Source organism: Fonsecaea monophora (genome assembly GCF_001642475.1).
Source record: "Fonsecaea monophora strain CBS 269.37 chromosome Unknown Scaff144, whole genome shotgun sequence".
Taxonomy (NCBI): Eukaryota; Fungi; Ascomycota; class Eurotiomycetes; order Chaetothyriales; family Herpotrichiellaceae; genus Fonsecaea; species Fonsecaea monophora.
In genome coordinates this window covers 43,936-64,263 of record NW_019174075.1, presented here as the reverse complement: position 1 = coordinate 64,263, position 20,328 = coordinate 43,936, and the positions used below count along the sequence as shown (strand labels likewise).

Here is a 20,328-nt window from a genome sequence, read left to right as displayed (position 1 = left end):
GAATACATGGATTCACAAAGCGCATTGAGTCCTTGCAGTAGAGTGCTTTTTGGTCTGTCTCTGAGCTGCAGCCAGAGAAGGGAGTTTCAGGTACTCGGTGGTCGCCATGATGTCCAACTGCTTGATGTCCCAAAGAAGTCGGCCAATGCTCTGTGCGCACAGCCTCTTTCCCCACGCCGGTAGATCCTCAGGGATGCCTTTTCCAGCCAGAAGATTTCGAAGTATTTTCGCGGTCGAGGCTCCTCGGGCGGTCGGGGTAAGGCGTGAGTAAAGAGCTGCCCAGGCTTGAGGGGATCTCGCATCCCACAAAGGCTCAGTGCAGGGCAGAAAAGACGGCAGTTCCTGTAAGTCAGCAGCACCTCGTCGCGCGGTTAAGGTGCATAAAGTGCAGTCGTACTCGAAAGAAGACCAAGCAATGCGCTTTTCTTGCTCCTGGTCTTTCCATCTCAGCCACTCAGTTGCTGCATTCTCGTTGGGCAGGGGGCTTTTGAAATCTTCCCACTCAACCTCGGTGCTGATACGGGACTTCAACAAACCCATCCCGCGGAGGCAACCCATCAATATGCCCCTCGAGCAATCTGCGTTAGCGTAAAGCCTCATATTCCCAGACCCAAGTGAATAGATCTGGTGAAGGCAGCAAGCAATGAGATACGGCGCATTGTAAAAGCGAGTGCTATCTCCCACGCCCTGATCCAATAAATTAGTCACTAGCATTTGCATCGCTTCAAGGTCCAAAACATACCAGCCATGCAATCATTTGGCCGCACATTTCACTCAAAGACCATGACTGTTCTGTCCCCTGTTGGTCGTCTGAGTACATGGCTCCAATACAAGCCATGGCGGCCAGTGTGACGGTAGGGACTTTGGTCATCTGAAAGGTGGCAACGTGTACAAGAGGCAAAATGTTGTGGAATTCTGCAAAGTACAAATCTAAGGAATTTTTCAGCAGCTCCATTGCAGATTTCATGCTCGGGTCGTGAGAGAGATCTTGCTCTGGTAAGTATGGTGACGACAGCAGCTGAATCAGACTTCTGATAGTGGTCCCATTGTTAGTTTCACTAGAGGCAACAGTGCCTTGTAAAATGTCTCGTAAAGGAGGGAGTCTGTATCGCTGAGATTCAGGGTTCCGTGTGTGGTCAAAGGGCCATTGCTGAGAGGTGGCTCGCGACTCGGACGACTTGGTCGAAAGGTTTTTGGATTCTTGGTGTCGAATTGGCATGAGTTGTGCAGATATGGCTTGGTGGCTTCTGTTTTGCAGCGGCTCTTGCAGGTCAAGCGGGATCGATGGTTGAAAATACATCGGTTGCCCAAAAGCTCCACTCTGATAGTGAGCTTGAAGTTCGCCAGTACCGGGCGAGTCAAGGTCGAGATTGAGCCAGTCCACACCACCGCCAATCCTCGGGGCAGGATCGTAAGACATGAAGTTGAAGTCGCCTGGCAGAAAGCCCTCGAATCCCATCATGGAATGGTTGAACTCGGCTCCGCCATCTGGGCTGGTATTCGGAAAAGACACGAGGTCCGGGGAGATCATATCCATCGGATTTCCCTCTGGGGTTGGATGGAAAAACGACGTGTTGCCGTTGAAAACTCGACCATTGCTTGGTCTCTGAGCAGTATTACTGACCAGATCCGAAGTTCCATTGACAATCTCTAGACGGGTTTCTGCCTCGTCCCGATAGTCCTGTGTACCGGGGAACGAGGCATCCTGACATACTTGCTGCTCTGGAAGTTGGGTGGATGGAGTGGGCGACTCAATTTTGCCCTCTGTAATCCCACGCTCCATGTTTTCGTCGTCTGTCGGATGTTTGCAGAATGATCCTGCTTTTTTGCAAGGTAGACACGGCTGCGAACGGTCACACTTCAACTTCTTCTTGACACAGCGAAAACATGACTTTTGCGCAGACCGCTTTCGAGATATGGTTGCTTGATGGGCAGTACGAAGATGTCGGAGCAGGACGTCGTTCCGTGAAAATTGGCGGCCACACTGGTCGCAAGTGAAGTGCTCCCGCTGGGAAGGATGGAGATGCGATTGTACATGACGGGCGAGGTGACTCGGCCGGGCGACGACGAGGTCACAATTGGGGCAGCGGAGCGTTCGTGAAGCCTTGGGAGCGGACTATTCAGAGCCTCAGTCAGTAGATGCCGTATCTTTCTGGGGAATTTAGGTATATCGAACCATTGTATCCAGGGAAATCTTGGTCAGAAGTTAATATCTCGCAAACCCGATTGAGCATCGAGGGTCGTTGACCGCAGTTACCCCGAGGAAGGTAGGATTTCTGTCGGGCGGATGGCCATTTCCCTTGCAGTCTCATGTAGAAGGAAGATAGATAGATTTGAGGCTTATTGACAGGTACAATGTCGCTACTGTGGTGAAATAGTGGAATAGGTGAACAGGTGAGGCGCCCAACGTTAGAGGGGGATGTTGTAGGATGTCGAAGGGGAGATGCACTGAGCGAGCGGAGAGTGTTCGATGACGGGGATTCACCGTCGAAAATCACCATCGCCAGCAAAAGAAACCCCCCCAAAATCTGGGGAACGCGCACTCGGGAACAGGTAGCCCGGACCTGGGCCCTGTCATCACTAGGCGGCCAATGGTACCAACGGCGCCGGGGAACGAGCCTAGCTAGGCAGTCTGGCCAAAGTGGAGGCCTTTGGCTGTTCGCTAGCTTTGACCTAGCACTGCCTAGGCACTAGCCCTAAGCCGCCCTGTTTGAAAGTCTGGCTCCCTCCATCTCGTTGTCGCAGCTCGTGTCGATCATAACTATTTCATTTATCACCCTGGTGGTGTCCTATTGATGCAGACCATGAGTTCAAAATTCGGCAACGCAAACCTCAGCACTAGATACCTACCCTCCAATGAAGGCTGTCAAAGGTCCTTGCACACACTGTCGTCGCGCATCACCTCGAGCAGTTCGTCAGACACAGAACGATGCGGCTAGTTAGGAGACACCAGCACCAAGACTAGGCACTGTACGAGTCCAGAGTAACGTTATTGTGTCCTCCTCGGTCCTTTGATACTCATTTCTTCATGTCTCACATAATCGCACGGCCTCTCTCAAAGGTCAGCCTTACAAGTCACTACTTCCGTCTGTTCCGGCACAAAGAAAAAATGCATCCTCTGGTAAGTTATATGGGTCAGTAGAATGTCTTGCATTGGGACGTTCGGGTTTTCATCCCTCTACTTCTCTGGGTTTTGCGAACATCAATGTGTGTTGCTCTCTGTCAAAATCACACGCTAACCACAGGAAGCCACTGAGGCTACTTCAGCCTGAAGAGGACATGCGAAGGCACGCCGACCAATCCCCGGACCCCTGTTCACTCGGATTACCCTGGTGCGAATGGTCATTCGCTAGCCTCCGTTCACGGCGTCTGGTCCGAGGATAGCAAAGATGCGGGGGAAGAATCACCACCGAGTTGGAGAAGATTTCGAGATAATAGTATCGGATTTCCTCCGAAGCCTGTTACCAGCGGTCAACCTTCGTTCTTGAGTTACAATACGGGAGCTGTTACATGTGAAGCGTGCTTCAAGGATAGAAAAGAATGTCAAGCTCAACCAAATCCGTCTCGGCGGCTGCCGTGCAGTCACATACCACACGCGACAACTGCTGGATTGTTGTAGAGGGAAAGGTGTACGACATGACAAGATTCGCACCGGAGCACCCAGGAGGAGCGGAAAGTAAGGTCACTTGGATCCAGAAGGATACCTAAAACTCATCAAGAATCATAGTAATCTACGCATATGCTGGTAGAGACGCCACCGAGGCGTACTCGGAGGTCCACGAACCGAATCTCATCAAGACCAATCTCTTGCCTCGAGAGCAGATTGGAGATCTTGACCCAACCACAAAGCTCCCAGATGTGCCACCTGGTCAAGATTCGAGGGCAGGTCGGAAGCAAGAAGACAAACCATCGCTCGACACTTTTATCAACCTGTACGACTTTGAAGATGCTGCGAAGAAGTCACTCTCGGAGAAGAGCTGGACCTTCATCTCGGGCGCCTCAAACGACAACATCACGCGTGACGTGAACCACGACCTCTTCAGAAAGATATGGTTCCGGCCTCGGATATTGAGAAATGTCTCGACTGTATCTACGAAAGCGACGATGATGGGATGCCAAGTATCGCTTCCTATATGGATTGCACGTAAGCTTGATCAACTCCACTGGTACCCTTTTCTACGGTCAGATCCCATGCTAACAGTAACCCAGCGGCTGGTGTTGGCAAGACGGCTGGACCAGAAGGTGAACTGGCGCTTAGCAGAGGCGCCGCAGCCACTGGCATCATACAGACGGTTGGTTCATTTGTCGCTGGTGACTGCCACCCTGTATTGACATCAATCAGATATCAACGACGGCCTCGTTCCCATTGCTCGAGATTCTTGACGCAGCGGGCAAGGATCATCCGTTCTTCTTTCAACTATACATCAACAAAGACCGGTCAAAGACTGAAGAGCTCCTCAGGGTCATCAACAGCCGCCCACAGATCAAAGCTTTGTTTGTCACCGTCGACCTCCCTGTTGTCTCGAAGAGAGAAGCAGACGAACGAATAAAACTCGACACGTTATATTCCAGCGGCGTGGGAGGCTCCGCAGCTGGTAGCGACCACAAGGGTTCGGGGCTTGCGAGAAGTGTGGGGTCTTTCATAGACCCGGCATTCTGCTGGGAAGACCTGGCCTGGCTGCGACAACAGACCAAACTGCCAATTGTCCTGAAAGGTATCCAGTCAGCGGCCGATGCCAGGCTCGCCATGCACATGGGCTGCCAGGGGATCGTGGTGAGCAATCACGGAGGCAGGGCGCTGGACGGAGCCCCGGCCTCCATTCTCGTGCTCCTAGAGCTACACAGGGAATGTGCAGAGGTCTTTGACCACATGGAGATTTTCATCGACGGGGGATTCAGAAGAGGATCCGACATTCTCAAAGCCCTCTGTCTCGGAGCCAGTGGTGTCGGCCTGGGCAGACCTTTCATGTATGCCATCAACTACGGCAAAGAAGGCGTCGTGCACGCTATCAACAGTACGTTATCTCCCCGATCCCGTTTTCTACCTGCCTTTTCTTCTCCCGCTTGGCTAACCACTCCCTATTATGATACAGTCATCAAAGACGAGATCGAGACAGCCATGCGCTTAGCCGGCCTGAAATCTCTGGACGAGGCGGACCCGGCACTGATCAACACGGCCGAGGTGGATCCGCTTGTCCCTCGCGGTTCACTCCATCCTTACGCACGGAGACGCGAAGGCCCAAGAAGACAATACCGTCTCTAACGTCCCGGGACGGAAATATCTGGAAGAGTATCAGGGATACAACTTTGGTGCCAAACACCTCGCTTCAAGTTTTCATTCAATGTTATCAGCAGCGTCTCGCGAACGTAGACAGTATTACGTGTTTTGCCTTTGACAAGAGCAAAAAATCCCCATCTCATGCCATACGCTGTAACCGCTCGCGTAAATGATATACTATCTCAGACTACGTTCTAGATCAGAGTGGGTCTATTCCAATGTGGTTGTGGTGGTGCTCGTAAAACTCTTGCCCGTGAGCGACAGCACAAACCTATAGAGCCGGTCATCCACGCACGAGAATATGTCTTCTCTCAGCGCAGAGGTCGCGTCCCGTCGAGCGAGCATCTCCAATTGGCGTAGAAGGAACACCAGGGCCGGACAGCTCATCTCGATCTTTGCAAATATGCGATCTGGCCTCTCGACCATGGAGAGTCTGCACTCTTCAAGTGGGACACTGAGTCCTGGTGGATCTTTCTGTATCTTAGGCTGGTAGTGGTCGTGGTGGTGGTCGTCGTCATCATCATCATCAGATTGTGTCTCCATGATGGTAAACACGGCGGGAAGGTATGTGAATGGCGTCGTGGGCTCAAATATGATGTGGTTGGGGAACCCAGACCGGACAAGACAGCAGATGAGTTCGTCCCTCTTAGGTCGGCGGAGATGGACTGTCTGGTCGCAGAGATAGCACGTCCAGCACTCCGAATCAGAGGAGGACTGATGACCCCCTGACACGCCTGAAATCTGGTCAAACGTCGGACGCCGCACAGACGGGTTGAGCAGCTCGGGGTCCCGAAACGGGCGGCAGCTCAGCCAGCTGGATGGATTCCAATGGAAGGACAGGTCATTCGCGATTTCTGCCTCGAGATCTTCCAGCGTCAATTCCAGAGCCACCATGAGCAGATACGCCAGCTCGGGAGAGCCGTCCGTGTTGAAATGCGACCAGGCTCGATAGAACAGCTCGGACCGCGACTGGTTGTAATCGACGGGGAACTGAATGCCATGGCGGGTCAATGAGAGCAATCCAAAAATCCGGTCGCGCGAATCTTCACAGCGCGAAGTGCCGTATTCGCGGAGGAGATCATGGAGTCGGAACGCATAGTGCGCCGGGCCGCGAGACACATGGCGGCTCATGAAGAAGGGAAACGCCGGGGTGGCGCGGATGGCTTGGTCGACCATGCAGCCACTCCCCCCGTCCGATGAACTATCCAGGAACCACGAGGAGTCGGCGTACCCGAGCACAATCTCCGAGACACTGTCCCAGGGGATCTCGACGTGGCCGTACAAGATCGAAATTTCTCGAGCAAGGAACACTTCCTGCGCGATCCACAGTCGATTCCAGTAGTCGTGCGTGCACAGCTTGTAGAGGCCCGGCCAGAATTTATCGTGGGCGTCCGTGACGCGTTGTGGTCGTGGGTATTCCTCGTTCAAAATGGCGCGGACCGTGTAGTCGAGAGCAGGATCACCCTGGCCGAGCCAGATCAGGACCTTTTCGGCACGGGAATAGACTTCTCCCATTTGCTGGACTTGGTGGTTCCGTTCGTCGACGTTAGTTTGGTCTATACTCAGCGCGTCGATCCAGAGATGCGATTCGGGGTAGAGAGACCCGGCGACCTCGAGAAACGTCGACAGGTTGTGCCGCACCTTGGACTCTGTGGTTCTGCCCAAAGCGTCGACACATTCGAGTTTGACAGTGGATACACCCGGTGTTATCCCCCACACGTATGAAAGTGCGATGTAGCTGGACGACGTGGTCGAGCGGGATAATAAACAATGTGTGTAATCATGTTGTGCCTTGGGCGAGACCTTGACGAGGCGAACAGCACCCGGGGTGAGTTCGAAGAGGTCATATGCCCTCGAGGGGGAAGAGACACTGTCTGGTATCCTTTCGTCTTGGGGATTTACGCCATCTAGTGAATTGCTAGATGATTGTGGAGACGAGCTGCGGTTACTCAGTGCCGGCCATACAGTCCAGATGCTCCTTGTTCCATGCCCTACCTTTCAGTTGTAGATTCATGGCTATCAAATTTGCCAACGCTACCAATCTCGGTCTCACCCAGTGAAAAGCCCAATGTCGAACTCGCATCATTATTGTCTGTCACGACTTCAACCGAAGAATCATGAGAAGATTCTTTCTTGGGTGAAGCATGAATTTCCGGCGTATGCCGCAGCCGCAGGAACCTGGGAAAACAAATCATGCGCCATAGCGGACCCATACCGGACGAGATGTCAGTGTCCAGGCACTCCTAGATTATATCTGTTGGGGAGGGGTCTTTGTGGAGGAAGTCTCCGCAGTATGAAGATAAATCGAAGTATATTTGATACGATATATGGTGGATTGCAATCCGCCCGCCTCTTATCTCACGTGATCTTGTTGCCTGCCTACGGCGGAGCGCATCATCTCCACTAGCACAGAGACGGTGCATCCGACTTTGCTCGTTGTCTTCACCTTAGTCATACTTGTTCTCTCGATTCTTCTGCAATATTGAGGTATACGATGAAACCTCTATTTTCAGATCCCTCGATCGGCCGCAGCCTTCGTTCGTACCTATTTACAAGGTTCACTGATGATTCCTTGTTCCTCCCAACTACAGGCCGTTGGCTCTGGAACGAGCCCCAAAAATTACAACAACATACCTTAACATTCGATATGAAAGCTCTGAAGCTTGTGGTCGCAAAGACGGCCGGGTTGGAAGGACAACCCGGTAGAATTGAAGTCAAGAAGCTTGCCGAAGGAGCCTCAAACAAAGTGATGACTGCTACAGTTGGTCGGCGGCGATTTATCGTCAAGGTTCCTGATCCTGTCGTTCCACGACGCTTGATCACGGCAAGTGAGGTAGCAACCCTGGACTTTTTAAGAGCTGAGTTGAACTTGCCGGTACCAAAAGTGTTGGCTTGGAGCGACAACAATGACAACACAGTTGGATGTGAATACATGATTCTAGAAGAAGCTGTGGGAGCAGATCTCAAAAGCACATGGCCCCGCCTAAGCGTCAAGCAGAGAATTGGCGTTGTGGATCAAATTATTACGATTCAAGAGCGTCTTCTTGAAGCCAGCAAACGCTTTCAGGGTTACGGCAGTCTCTACTTCACCGAGGACGCTGCGAAATTCAAATTTCGCCGGCAGATTGAAGTCTCAGCAGCAAACTCTTCGAGATTCATTATAGGCCCGTTGGCGCACGGACATTTCATGGAATCAGTCCTGTGGGAATCGGACTTCGACTCCGGTCCTTGTAAGTTCCTAGTCTATGCTAGCGCTAGGCTTCATGCTTACTCCATCGAAGGGTATACTCCAAACGACTATCTCGATTCTCTCGCACGTTCATCTCTGTTACAAATTAATAGTCGCGCCCACGAAGAGACAGATGTTATCCCCAGCCGACCATTGTCTTTTCCAATTAAGCCGGTTAGCGACCTGTCAAACGCAGCCGTACGCCAAATGCTGGAACTGGTTCGCACAATCACGCCACACATCGTTCCTCGGTCCCCTGATCGCTGTCTGCCGCTGCTATGGCACCGAGACCTTCATGATGGGAATATTTTTGTTTCCGATGAAGGAAAAGTGACTAGTATCATTGATTGGCAAGACGCGAATGTCTTGCCTTTGTTTCTCGCAATACGAAAACCGCAGTTTTTGGATTTGGCCGATGATGCTCAGTTATTTGAGTTACCCAAGGGCCTAAAGGAAATGTCTCTTTCTGTGAGATCCGAGACTTGGGAAAGGTTCAATAAGACAATGCTCCAGGGCTACTATCTATCGCATTTTAGGGAAAACATACCTCCTGTCGCAGCCATTTACGACGATAAGCAGATTAACCCGATACGAAGACAGATCGGAATTTATGCGCGAACTTCCGATGGTCACGATGCCGACGCACTTATGCTCAGAAACACATTACTTCGAGTTCAGCAGAATTGGTCAAAGCTTGCTGAAAATGACCAAATCGAGTCTGCTCCTTCATGTCCCATCCACTTTAATCATGATGAGCGAGAAAAGCACTACGAGGATGCACGAAGGCTCAATGGATTTCGTGACATTCTTGAAGCTAGCGACATATCTGCCACATTTCCTCTGGAGGGATGGGTACCGGTTGACTTATTTAATGGATGTAAGAACAGTCTTAGGAAGGTGATCAGGGAGGTCATGGAGTCCCTGGAAAATCAGAGAGAACGTGAAGAGTTTCAGGTAAGACTTTGTTCATGGAATTTGACTGACTGACCACCGATACACGGACTGTGTGACTCCACACTTGCCGCTTGCTGAGGAATTATTACTCGAATCACTCCCGCGCCCTGAGGCTCCTGTTCCATCGAGTTCTTGAACGCCGCCTTGCCCATGCCTGGCTGAACTTCCACTGTGAACAATTTCCCATGACTAGCAGGCCCTTGATTGTTTGCTTGAATGTGGATATTGTCGTACTACATCGAGCTGAAGCTTGACATTCATATGATGGCCCATAGAGACGCTACTGGTGTCTGGTCGGACTGGTGTTACGTGTCAGCTACCGTATCTAGCGGGAAATCTGAGTAATTTCTTTCCACAGAGACCACGCATCTCCGTATAAGGTCGTTTATTACCAATTATGTGCCGTACCTTGTTGCCATCACCTCCAGAATGGCACCTGAGGGATGCGATATTTTGAAGGGAAGTTTCAGAGTAGTTGATTTTGTGTTCGAATGCCCAGACACGCCCAGGCTGAGGAGAGAGTGGACGAGGGTCGGGTTCAACGACAAGGCTGCATCTCCCTCTTCCCCAAGGCTATTCTACCCCACAATCCCCCCTTTTATCCTTTTACCCCTTCACCCTTCAGTGTCATGAGCGTCTTACCCCACATCGCGTGAGAGAGGTCGCCACCTTGAATACATAGACCTGTACCGAGTTGCTTTGAGCCAAGAGAAACCACGAGAAGAAAATACAGCTATGATCTTGAGGTTGCCATTGTCCGCTATTTGAAAGCTTATATATCGTTCTTCTTCCTATCTGTCGACTACCACGAAGGTCAAAGACAAAGACCCTGGTTCCCTTTCCCGGATTGAAGAAGAAATGTCGTCAACATCCAAACCATGGGCGTTAATCGTCGGGGCGGGCCCGTCAGGTCTCCTTCTAGGCCTGATGCTCGCAAAGAAAGGCATCCCCGTCCACCTCATCGACATGTCCGTCAAACTGGACGAACAACCGCGCGCAACGCACTACGGGTCCCCGGCGATGTACGAGCTGCGCCGGGCCGGGATCGTCGACGACCTGCGCGCCCAGGGGTTCATGCCGGACGGGGTCTGCTGGCGGAAACTCGACGGCACGTACCTGGCGGGTATGAAGATGGGGGTCGAGGACGACCCGGACCGCATGGTCTGTCTGCCGCTGAACCGGCTGGGGAAGATCCTCATGGACCACATCGGTCGGCAGCCCACGGCGACGGTGTCGTGGGGCCATAAAGTCGTGTCAGTCGGGCAGGACGATCAGCGGGCCTGGGTCGTGTGCGAGACGCCCGAAGGCGAGAAGCGCCTCGAGGCCGAGTACATCATCGGGTGCGACGGGGCGAACAGTCAGGTGAGACGGTCCTTGTTCGGGGACAAAGAGTTCCCTGGCAAGACGTGGGACGAGCAGATTGTCGCCACCAACGTAAGTTCCCTAACCCCCTTCCGTGCCTTGGACTAGGAAGTGTCTACGTGTGAGCACCTGGCTAATGAAGAGGCCCAAGACATACTACGACTTTGACAAGTTCGGCTGGCTCGACTCGAACTTCATCATCGACCCAGAACACTGGTACATGGCTGCCAAAATCGGCAAGGATGGCCTCTACCGCGTCACGTACGGCGAGAAGCCGGGTCTCACCAACGACCAGCTCCGCGAGAGACAGCCGTGGAAGTTTGAGACCATGCTGCCCGGGCATCCGAAACCTGATGAATACCGGATCGTCAACTTTAGCCCGTACCGCATCCACCAGCGGCTTGCGCCGAGTATGCGCGTCGGGCGATTCTGTCTGGCTGCGGACGCTGCGCACTGTACGTATACACACCCCCGAGCGTCCTCCGGAAGAAGAAGAAACCTACCAGACACTGACGTGACGAGTAGTATGCAACCCCTTCGGTGGGATGGGCCTGACTGGCGGCATCGTCGACATCGGCGGCCTGTACGACTGCCTCGCCGGTATCTACGCGGGTCTCGCAGACGAGTCGATCCTGGACAAATACTCGGAGATCCGGCGCCAAAAGTACAATGAAGTTGTCAACCCCATCTCGAGCGCCAACATAGTACGCCTTTTCGGCCAGGATCCCGACAAGGCGCTGGAGAACGACGAGTTTCTGAAAATGTGTCAGCGCGCAGAGGCCGACGAGGAGTTTGCAAAGGTGTTCCGCAGCGGTGCGGATGTACTGAAGCACGATTTTACACAGTATTATCGCAAGGCGTCGACGAATGGGGATGTCGAGGGTGGTGGCGCGAATGGACATGTAGATCTGGACAAGGACTTGGCCAGTTCAGTGAAAGTGGCGGCTGCAGGGGTGACGGATTGAGGCCTCTGAGAGAACGGCAAATATATAGATAGCATGCCTGATGCAGACAATCTGAGAACCATTTGAGGATCAACGCGAAAGCAAGCTAGTTTTGTATTGGGTCAACCACAGTATCTATATCGTGTATGGAGCGTCCACTAACTACGCCTTGACTTCGTCGATGTGCCTTTCAGTTTCACGACTCTCCTCTGCAGGGGACAAGATGTTGCCAAACCGGAAATGCGCAATGTCGCTCATCCCCCGCGTGACATTTCTGAGATTCTCCCTCACAAGCTGACTGGTAGGCTGGCTGAAAATCAGGTCAATCTCCTCCAGAGTCTTGTTCTTCGTCTCGGGCATGAACAAAAGCTGATAGATCCAGCCGAGCACCGCAATCCCCCCGTAAAAGCCGAGAGTCAAGCCCGTCTTGGTCATGGCCCGCTGCATGTCCGAGAAGAAGTAGGTCACGAGCCAGCTGCCGAAGAACAGGTTGACGTCGGTGGACTCCATGCCGTAGGACCGCAAGTACGTGGGGAACACCTCACTGGGCAGAACCCAGGTCAGGCAAGCGTAGGACCCGAAGAAGCCGTTGTACAGAATGATCCCCGTGAGGTACATGCCTTCTGTGGCGGTGACGGAATTCAACTGATAAGACACGCCGACGAAGATGAGACCGACGAAGAAGCAAGGGAGCATGGTGTTTGCCCAGAAGCGACGGCCGAATTTCTCCATGTACAGCACGCCTGGGATGGTGCCTAGCAGGAGAGAGCCGCCTCCCACGAGGGACATGAAGACGGATTGCTTCTTGTCGAATCCGATCTGGGACATCAGTGTTGACATGTAGTACATCTGTTGGGCAACTATTAGCAATTTTGATTTCAGAAAATGTCAAGCTTCAAGACAACTTACGATTGCATTGATCCCAGTCAACTGGCCAAGCGCAATCATGATGTTTGCGTAGACGATAGCTCTTCGTGCACGCGGATTGGTGAAGAAGTCAAGCCAGACGAATCTCCGGCGCTTTGTGTCACCCTCGTGAACTTCTGCATCGAGGGCATGGTGCATGATGAAGAATTCTTTGCGGTCCTCGGCACTGGCAAGGCCTCGAATTCGCTTCCACACAGCGAAAGCCTCCAGGGTCTTTCCCTTGTGGAGAAGCATTCGCGGGGATTCGGGCATGAAAAGCATCTGTGCACTCATTAGTATGGAAGGATATAGGAAGAAGGTCTTGGACAGGAGAACTGTTCCACCGACAGCTCATTGTCACAAGGGAAACTTACACCCACGAGCATAATGGTGCTAAAGACCAGGGACGAGCCGAGCATATACCTCCAAGAGCCAGACGGCACGTTGACGAAAATGGCCGCGACCACGTACCCGATGACCTCGCCAAAGGCGATCATGAACTGATACAGGCTGACCAGATTGCCGCGGTATTTCTTCTCGACCGATTCTGCCACGTAGACTGGGACGGTGCCTCCTTCAAGTCCGAGACCCATGCCGAGGATGACTCTTGCGCCCACAATCATGCCAAAGTTGATAGCACCGGCTTCCAGGGCGCCGCCGATGGTGTAGAGAATCAGGGAGATGATGATAGCCATCTTGCGACCGACCAGCTCATTGGTGGGACCGAGGAGCAGGGCACCACCAATTGCGCCCAGTGGCACGGCAGAGCTGGTCAAACTGACTTGAGATGTGCTGAGGTGTAGATCGTCGGGCATATAGAGCAAGGCACCAGATATAACGCTCTGGTCGAGCCCGGAGAGCATGCCACCCATTGAAGCAAAGCCAACGAGGAGCCAGGTGAAGTGTCGGGGGTCATTGAACGAGATTTGCGGATTGAGAAAGGTGCTCTTGACCGGTTGTGCTTCGAGGGCTGCTTCAAACTCTGCGATTTCTTCGTCAACGATGGCGGTGTCGTCCTCTGCCAGTTTCATTGCCTGGGCTTCACTCAGACGTCGAGATGCGACGGACTGCTGCCGCATGCGTGTTTGCTGAGGGTCTTTCTCATCTTCAATATGAGTCTGGCCTTGGGAATTGTCGATACCCATCTTGAAGAGAGTACCAGAGAGGCTTCAATAGCGAAATCATAGAATGAGAAAGCTTTACTCTGGTGATATGCGATTTCCGCAATCCATACCTTCACAGTCTTTTATATTTCCACATCAGCAGTCTCGAGCGGGACCCCGTGGGCCAGGACGCCCTTCGCCCATCGAAACAAGGATCAGGATATTGAACGCATTGCGTGGTTGAGCGAACATGTTTCGATCGGCGAAAGGCTCGGAAGAATCAATGGAGGGCCCGGCCCACTGAATTGCTTCTGCAGCCCCATTGAAGAATGTTTGTGGTGGATAGCATGGTAGGATGGCTCCTTTTCCTTGTGGGTTACCGGCTATTGATCAGCGAAGATTTCCATCGAAGCATTCACAAGCTTTGGTCCATCTGCTGCTTCTTCAAGTGATCATCGTAGCGGACTTTTAGGATTGGCTGCTTCTGATAAATGTGCGGTGTCATCCCCCATGCAAAATATCGTCATCCACAATTCTCCGCTGGGGACAGTCTTTGCAGTCGTGGTAAGATCGGCTATTGAAAGAGGAGAAGAGGAACCACTGGCCCACGATCACTAAGTGGTCCCTTCAAATTACCTCATACCTGGCCCAGAGGTGGTCAATTGGTCCTCGCAGAGTCGGGTTTTGAAGAGAGATCCGGTCGGGGGCTGTAATGGAGTCTTGACAACCGTCGGAGCATCGCACTGGTGATGCCGTGGGTATCTTATACCCAAGCAAAATGGGTCACAAAATATTATGCTCCGATGTATCCTGGAGCGTCGAGTACATCTTTTTCCTTGTGTGTCAACGTTGGTAAGAGGGCTAATATGTCGGCTTTCCCATTCGAGTTCGGGTGGCGATGGTCCTCGGTAAGTCGACGCGATGCTGTTGTAAGGGGCATTGAACCCTGGGGATGAGGGGTTGTGCATCCCTACAGTAGCCTTGGAGCTGCTCTACAGGCTCTTCCAAGCACTATTACCGAGGCATCTTGATTGGGATGAGGCTGCAACAGCCTCGTCGTTGGGTATCCCTTTCTCGTCCACCCCAGTCAACCTTCTACATCGACTTGGTCCAACAATATTGTTTCATGCTTAAAGTACGGATAGGGACCCGGGAGTCATTTTGAACAACAAGACTCGCGCCGCATATGCCAGACATAAGATTAAACTAACACTGTACAATATAGGTGTGCAGGGAAGCCCATCATGACCAACGACGGTGCTGCCAAGGGCAAGCCAAACGCGACCGCGCGACTTGACCAGATCCAGCAGCAAGTCTCAGGAAAGGCCACTACTCGGCGTCAAAAGAAGTCCAAAGCATCTGAGGGCCCAGCAGATTGGTCTGATGTACTGGCGGAGTTGGACCAAGTTCGGAAATTCGCGCAAACTCCAAAGTCCAACACCACTGGTTACATCCGTCACAAAGAGGCAGGAAAGCTATGGGTGAGGGAGCGGGTCGAAATGCTTCTCGACCCTGGAAGCTTTCGAGAAGTCGGAAGCGCTGCCGGCACTGCAACCTGGGTCAAGGCGAACCCTTCATCGGATAATATCGTCGAGGCGCAGAAGGAGGTCATTGCTGACTTCACCCCCAGCAACAATGTCCAAGGTATGACAACAGACCACCCAAGCCACTTCAATTGACAGCTGTGCAGGCTTTGGGCACATCCGGGGTCGACGAGTGTTGTTGACAGCAGACGACTTCACTCTCCGTGCCGGACATGCGGATGGTGCGCTCCTGGCCAAGACGCTCTACATGGAGAAGCTCGCGGTACATATGAAACTCCCCATGATCAAATTGGTTGATGGATCTTCAGGTGAGCAGGCGGCTTCTGTGCTTGGGGGGTCTTTGACACGCTGACCCCTTTGACAGGCGGCGGGTCGATAACTACCTACCGCGTCCAGCAAGCGACCTACATTCCTGAGTTGGAGTTGTTGCCATGGGTGGTAAGTTTATGCAGATCTCAGACTCTCAGAAGTCACTAACAGAGATTCAGATGCGGCAGTTAGACTTGGGCATCCCCAATTGTGCGGCCGTGGTCGGTCCGGCTGTTGGTCTAGGTGCCGCACGGGCAGCTGGATGCCACTTCTCCGTCATGGCAAATGATATCGGCTCGCTCTTCAATGCCGGACCCAAGGTTGTTGAAGGAGCCACATTCGAAGAAGACCTGAGGTTTGTCTTGTTGACCGCCACTATCCCTATCCTCGTCTGATATCGTCTCAGTCCAAAGGAACTCGGCGGGGCGGAAATTCACTGCTGCAACGGAGTCATCGACAACTTGGCCGCAGACGAGCGTGGATGTTATGATCAAATAGCACAGTTCTTGCAATACGTTCCAAATCACGGCGGCGTATTACCGCCTGTCGTGCCTTCAACGGACGATCCCAACAGACTGTGCACGGAACTGAGGGAAGCTATCCCTAGAAGACGACAACGTTCTTACGACGTCAGGTCAATCATCAACCATCTTGTTGATCGGGAATCATTTTTTGAGATCGGACGACTATGGGGCCGAACCGTTGTGGTGGGCTTGGCCCGCTTGGGTGGGAGACCAGTGGGCATTTTCGCAGAGTACGTGTCTTGCTTGTTATTGACTGATAATTCCTTCGTTCCGTAGAAGAGGAACAGTTCACGCATGATTACGACACAAGCTAACAGCAAGGTTTAGTGATCCTCAATTCAATGCCGGAGCCATGGATACACCTGGTTGTCAGAAGCTCATGAAGCATATCAAACTCTGTGATGTGATGGGACTTCCCTTGATCCAACTCTTGGACATCCCAGGGTGAGATCCTTTCTCCCGAGACCTGCCTATCCCAGCACAGATATTTCGTTCTGACAAAATCCCAGATTTGCAATTGGAACCGCTGCAGAGAGGAGCGCGTGCATGAAATGGGCCATGGAGCTGTGCAAGGTGAACTATTTGACACTCGTCTTCCTCCAACGATTCTATACTCATCACTAGCCAGGCCTACTTCGCCACCACGATTCCCATCTATACCATCATCACTCGGCGATGCTATGGTATCGGAGGGGCGATTCTCGTCGATAACCGCAACCCAAACTGCCGCGTTGCATGGTAAGACCTCGACAGCCTCACGCAATGACCAAACTAACGAACATGAGGCCGTCTGTAAACTGGGGATCACTCCCGCTTGACGGCGGCATCGAAGTCAACCACCGAGCCGAACTTCGCAGAGCCGGGGACAACTACAAACAGGTCTACAACCGGCTCGAGGCGGAGTACCTCAACCTCATGAATCCGGTTCGCACGGCGAACAACTTTGGCATAGAGGAGATTATCGACCCAGCAATGACAAGGTCTCTGGCTTGTGAATGGACAAAGCACATGTGAGGCACACATCCCTGCTCTACTGTCGGTATCAGCTCTGATATTCACTGATCGTTAATGTTTAGGTATGAGACGAATCTGCCTGAGCGGCTGAGACACAGGGACTGTGGAAAGATTCAGCCATCGTTTGCATGAACTTGTGATTCGCTGGACTTCTGTCGCGTGGTCCTAGCTACCTCGGCAGATTGACTAGTATACAATAGCACGTCAATCCGGGTAGCATAGAGGCTCATTTGACTGCGTAACTACTGTGGTACAAGAACTGCCCGACCCGATGTCCGAAATGAGCAACTTAGATACTGCAGTAGCAGGATCTCTACATTTAGCAATCAGAAGAAGCATTCGGGATGTGAAACGCCCCGTTCCCTACAAGGTGCTTTATAGGGGGGAAGCACTCAGACTTCGATTGGTAGATTTGAAACCATCACGCTTGCCTGTTTTGAGAAATCTTCTCGTTCTGGTTTAGTGCCAAACGCTGGGATCTTCAGAATTATAGCGGCAAGTCCATTTAGCCACGTGATCAAAACTTGGCCCCTGCGCTGGCTGGCCGGGAAAAGGCTATAAAATCGCAGGCCCGAGTGAGCAGAGCAATCCGTTGGCCGCAGCACAGCTCGTTGCTACTTATACTTAGCCACTGCTCTTTCAAAGGCTTCTAGACAGGACTAGAGTGATGCTTGCTGGTATGCGGTAAGTTATTTGGGGACCACCATATCCAGTCGGAACGGGCAAGAGAAAATAGATATATGTCGTTGGAATCGTAATGCAACTGAGGTCAAGCTACCGAAAACAAAATAGTAATAAATAAAAGTGTTTCATGGATTCCCTTGCGGTCTCGCGCCTCCCGTGGTTCTTTCGTTCAGGGTTGGTCGGTCGTGTTGGCGTTGGTGATTGACCGGGTCTCTGGGTTGATCGCCCATGCTCAATTTGGACCAGGACTTTGACGACGACGAGCGACTGCTTTGCGCCACGTAGAACCTCTCATCTTCGGATGGCAGGTACGACCCGGCCACTTTCAAGAACTGCATGATGGTGGTCATCAAGCCTGACTTCTCTTTGGTCTTGATTTTCCGTTCGACGCCGAAACGCAGTGCCTTGGATGGTCCTTTCCGGCTGATCTCCGCCGCGGGTTCGCGATCACGCTGTCGGAGCTGTTCTGTGAGCTCCATGTTTTTTTCCTCCTTCTCCTTGCGCTTCTGCTGCTCCTCCTTAAGCATCACCTCCAGATCCCGCACTCTGCGGTCGGGGTCGTACGTAACACCAGCCGTCTGAACACTGTCATGATCTTCTTGCTGGAGGGCGGACATCAGGTTGTGATACAGTGGATGCTGCTCCCGGGCTAGTTGCCGGATGTCGACTCCGAGACTATCACCGTCTCTCGCGCGCCGTCGGGCCTTGGACTCGATCGCCGCACGTTCGGTCCGGAGGTTCTCAATCCCTTCTTGATCATCATCTTGCTCTGCCTCCTCCAAGCTCTCTTGCAGCTCGTCAAGTTCGAGCTTAAACTTGCGCTTCGATGCGATGACTTCTTCGAAAACAATTTTGCCAGCATCGGTCTCATCCAGGGTTTGACCCTCATTAACCAATTGGCGCTGGATGGCAAGGGTGACGGGCGACTCGGCACGAGCCGTCAGGGTGCGGACGATTTCTAGAGCCGATGACGCGTGGCCGTCATGTTTCATGACCTTGCTTCCGGACTGAATCATATCGTCCCAGTAAGTGTCTTGTAGCTCCTGGAGTCGTTGATTTTGAACGCTTCGTGCATCGCTACTCCCAGTTTCCGCCCACATTGTTGTTGCGAGGACTACATGCCTGTAATTTGACTCACCGCACAAAGCCTGGAATATGCGCAGGTTCTTCACTGCAGAGCCGGCCATCCTGGCATCAGATATCCGATGCAGATAAATGAGTCCGGCCAGCCGAATATCGGCGGCGAACATGACGGCTAAGAGATAAGAGATGTCCTTCAAAACCTCGGCATCGGAGCGAGTCGTGTCATCAAACCCGGGCGTATCAAGCAGGTATACTGTTCTGCCGCGCTGATCGTTGAAACTGTATATTTTGATACTCGCGGTGTCTGCCGGTATGTTAGCTCTGGCTCGCCCTCGCAGGCAGGGGCAGGACCGGAATGTAAGCTGTGCGAAACCTCCACATCCTGGTCGGCGAGAAGGGAGATGAATGAGCTCTTTCCCGACCCAGTAACGCCCATAAGAGCGATGACCATACTGTTGGCCCTTGAAGATAATGTTAGAACTGGTATTCAAATGTACGCCTGGTGGACGGAATGCTGCCTACAATGATGGCAAACCGCGTCCGCCATCTACACTTCGGATTGGAGCCATAGCGGTTCTCATTGCTTCCGTCATGGTTTCGCGTCGAGAAGGTAGTGCAGAGGAAGAGATTACTCCATGGTGTGAAACCGGGGGTAGGAAGCCTTCAGTCATAGCTCGCCTCAGCTGAGGCCGCCTGTCAGACTGTTGCTCGTCGTCTAGATGAATAGACCGACGCTGAAACCCAACATGACGGCCGTTGGATGGGGGTTGTCTGCGGTCATTCTTCCCCATCGTGGCCTTGATGTGTGACTATTTACTTGTGTTTCGATCCAAGGAATAGGAGTGGGATGCGCTGGTGTGTCCAGAATACCCTGGATGTGCTTGGCGGGAAAACCACGTGATGCCTATTCTGGAATTGTTTTTCGTATCAATGCTTTTTGCTCATGCTTGCCTCACTCCAGCCCAAAGATGGCTTCTTCGCTATCAATTGGACAAGTCGCTAACATACCATCCACGCGATTCAAGTATCCGGCTGACAAGGCATTCTCTCCGACGAAGAACCGGCATCGCTTGCCACCTCAACATGGTCAGGTCTGTAAGGGGAGCAGGGGAGCTTATCACTTCAGCATGACCACTCGGGCGCTTCAAGGACTGCTTTTTACCCGAGGCCATCAATCATCCAACGCCCCTGTAGATAGCACGGCGAATGTCAACGACAGCCACGTCACAAGGCATGGCGTCATTGGTTCGACGGAAGGCAGACGACGTTACACACCATGCGAAGATGAGTTCTTTTGGGAAGACTGCAGGTCGATGGGCTGTGCAGTTATTACGTGTCACGAATGGCCGCTGGGTTCTGTGACCGGAGGGACACGCTGCCCACGAAAAATCACA

The 20,328-nt window shown here is 52.5% G+C and overlaps 7 protein-coding genes across 7 annotated transcripts; 3 read left to right on the top strand and 4 right to left on the bottom strand.

Annotated features, from left to right (window-relative positions):
• Positions 1–12: 12 nt before the first annotated feature.
• On the bottom strand, positions 13–1,783 carry AYO21_11126 (hypothetical protein; the record flags this gene model as incomplete). The annotated part of the gene is made up of 2 exons (XM_022661024.1): positions 13–687; positions 743–1,783. 2 exons carry the CDS (start codon positions 1,781–1,783, stop codon positions 13–15), a joined length of 1,716 nt encoding a protein of 571 aa, XP_022506686.1.
• Positions 1,784–3,540: 1,757 nt separating this feature from the next.
• On the top strand, positions 3,541–5,263 carry AYO21_11125 (hypothetical protein; the record flags this gene model as incomplete). The annotated part of the gene is made up of 5 exons (XM_022661023.1): positions 3,541–3,676; positions 3,728–4,144; positions 4,210–4,292; positions 4,343–5,015; positions 5,094–5,263. 5 exons carry the CDS (start codon positions 3,541–3,543, stop codon positions 5,261–5,263), a joined length of 1,479 nt encoding a protein of 492 aa, XP_022506685.1.
• Positions 5,264–5,488: 225 nt separating this feature from the next.
• Positions 5,489–7,491, bottom strand: AYO21_11124 (hypothetical protein; the record flags this gene model as incomplete). The annotated part of the gene is made up of 2 exons (XM_022661022.1): positions 5,489–7,217; positions 7,274–7,491. 2 exons carry the CDS (start codon positions 7,489–7,491, stop codon positions 5,489–5,491), a joined length of 1,947 nt encoding a protein of 648 aa, XP_022506684.1.
• Positions 7,492–7,925: 434 nt separating this feature from the next.
• Positions 7,926–11,788, top strand: AYO21_11123 (ribosome assembly protein 1; the record flags this gene model as incomplete). Its single annotated transcript, XM_022661021.1, has 5 exons — positions 7,926–8,508; positions 8,560–9,461; positions 10,275–10,895; positions 10,966–11,278; positions 11,349–11,788. The coding sequence occupies 5 exons, from the start codon at positions 7,926–7,928 to the stop codon at positions 11,786–11,788; spliced, it is 2,859 nt and encodes a 952-aa protein (XP_022506683.1).
• A 141-nt stretch (positions 11,789–11,929) lies between these two features.
• AYO21_11122 (hypothetical protein) lies at positions 11,930–13,818 on the bottom strand (the record flags this gene model as incomplete). Its single annotated transcript, XM_022661020.1, has 3 exons — positions 11,930–12,616; positions 12,677–12,955; positions 13,048–13,818. 3 exons carry the CDS (start codon positions 13,816–13,818, stop codon positions 11,930–11,932), a joined length of 1,737 nt encoding a protein of 578 aa, XP_022506682.1.
• A 1,202-nt stretch (positions 13,819–15,020) lies between these two features.
• On the top strand, positions 15,021–17,167 carry AYO21_11121 (hypothetical protein; the record flags this gene model as incomplete). Its single annotated transcript, XM_022661019.1, has 9 exons — positions 15,021–15,420; positions 15,467–15,628; positions 15,685–15,758; positions 15,809–15,984; positions 16,036–16,383; positions 16,481–16,597; positions 16,663–16,726; positions 16,782–16,891; positions 16,939–17,167. The coding sequence occupies 9 exons, from the start codon at positions 15,021–15,023 to the stop codon at positions 17,165–17,167; spliced, it is 1,680 nt and encodes a 559-aa protein (XP_022506681.1).
• An 809-nt stretch (positions 17,168–17,976) lies between these two features.
• Positions 17,977–19,725, bottom strand: AYO21_11120 (hypothetical protein; the record flags this gene model as incomplete). Its single annotated transcript, XM_022661018.1, has 3 exons — positions 17,977–19,238; positions 19,286–19,395; positions 19,457–19,725. 3 exons carry the CDS (start codon positions 19,723–19,725, stop codon positions 17,977–17,979), a joined length of 1,641 nt encoding a protein of 546 aa, XP_022506680.1.
• Positions 19,726–20,328: the final 603 nt, after the last annotated feature.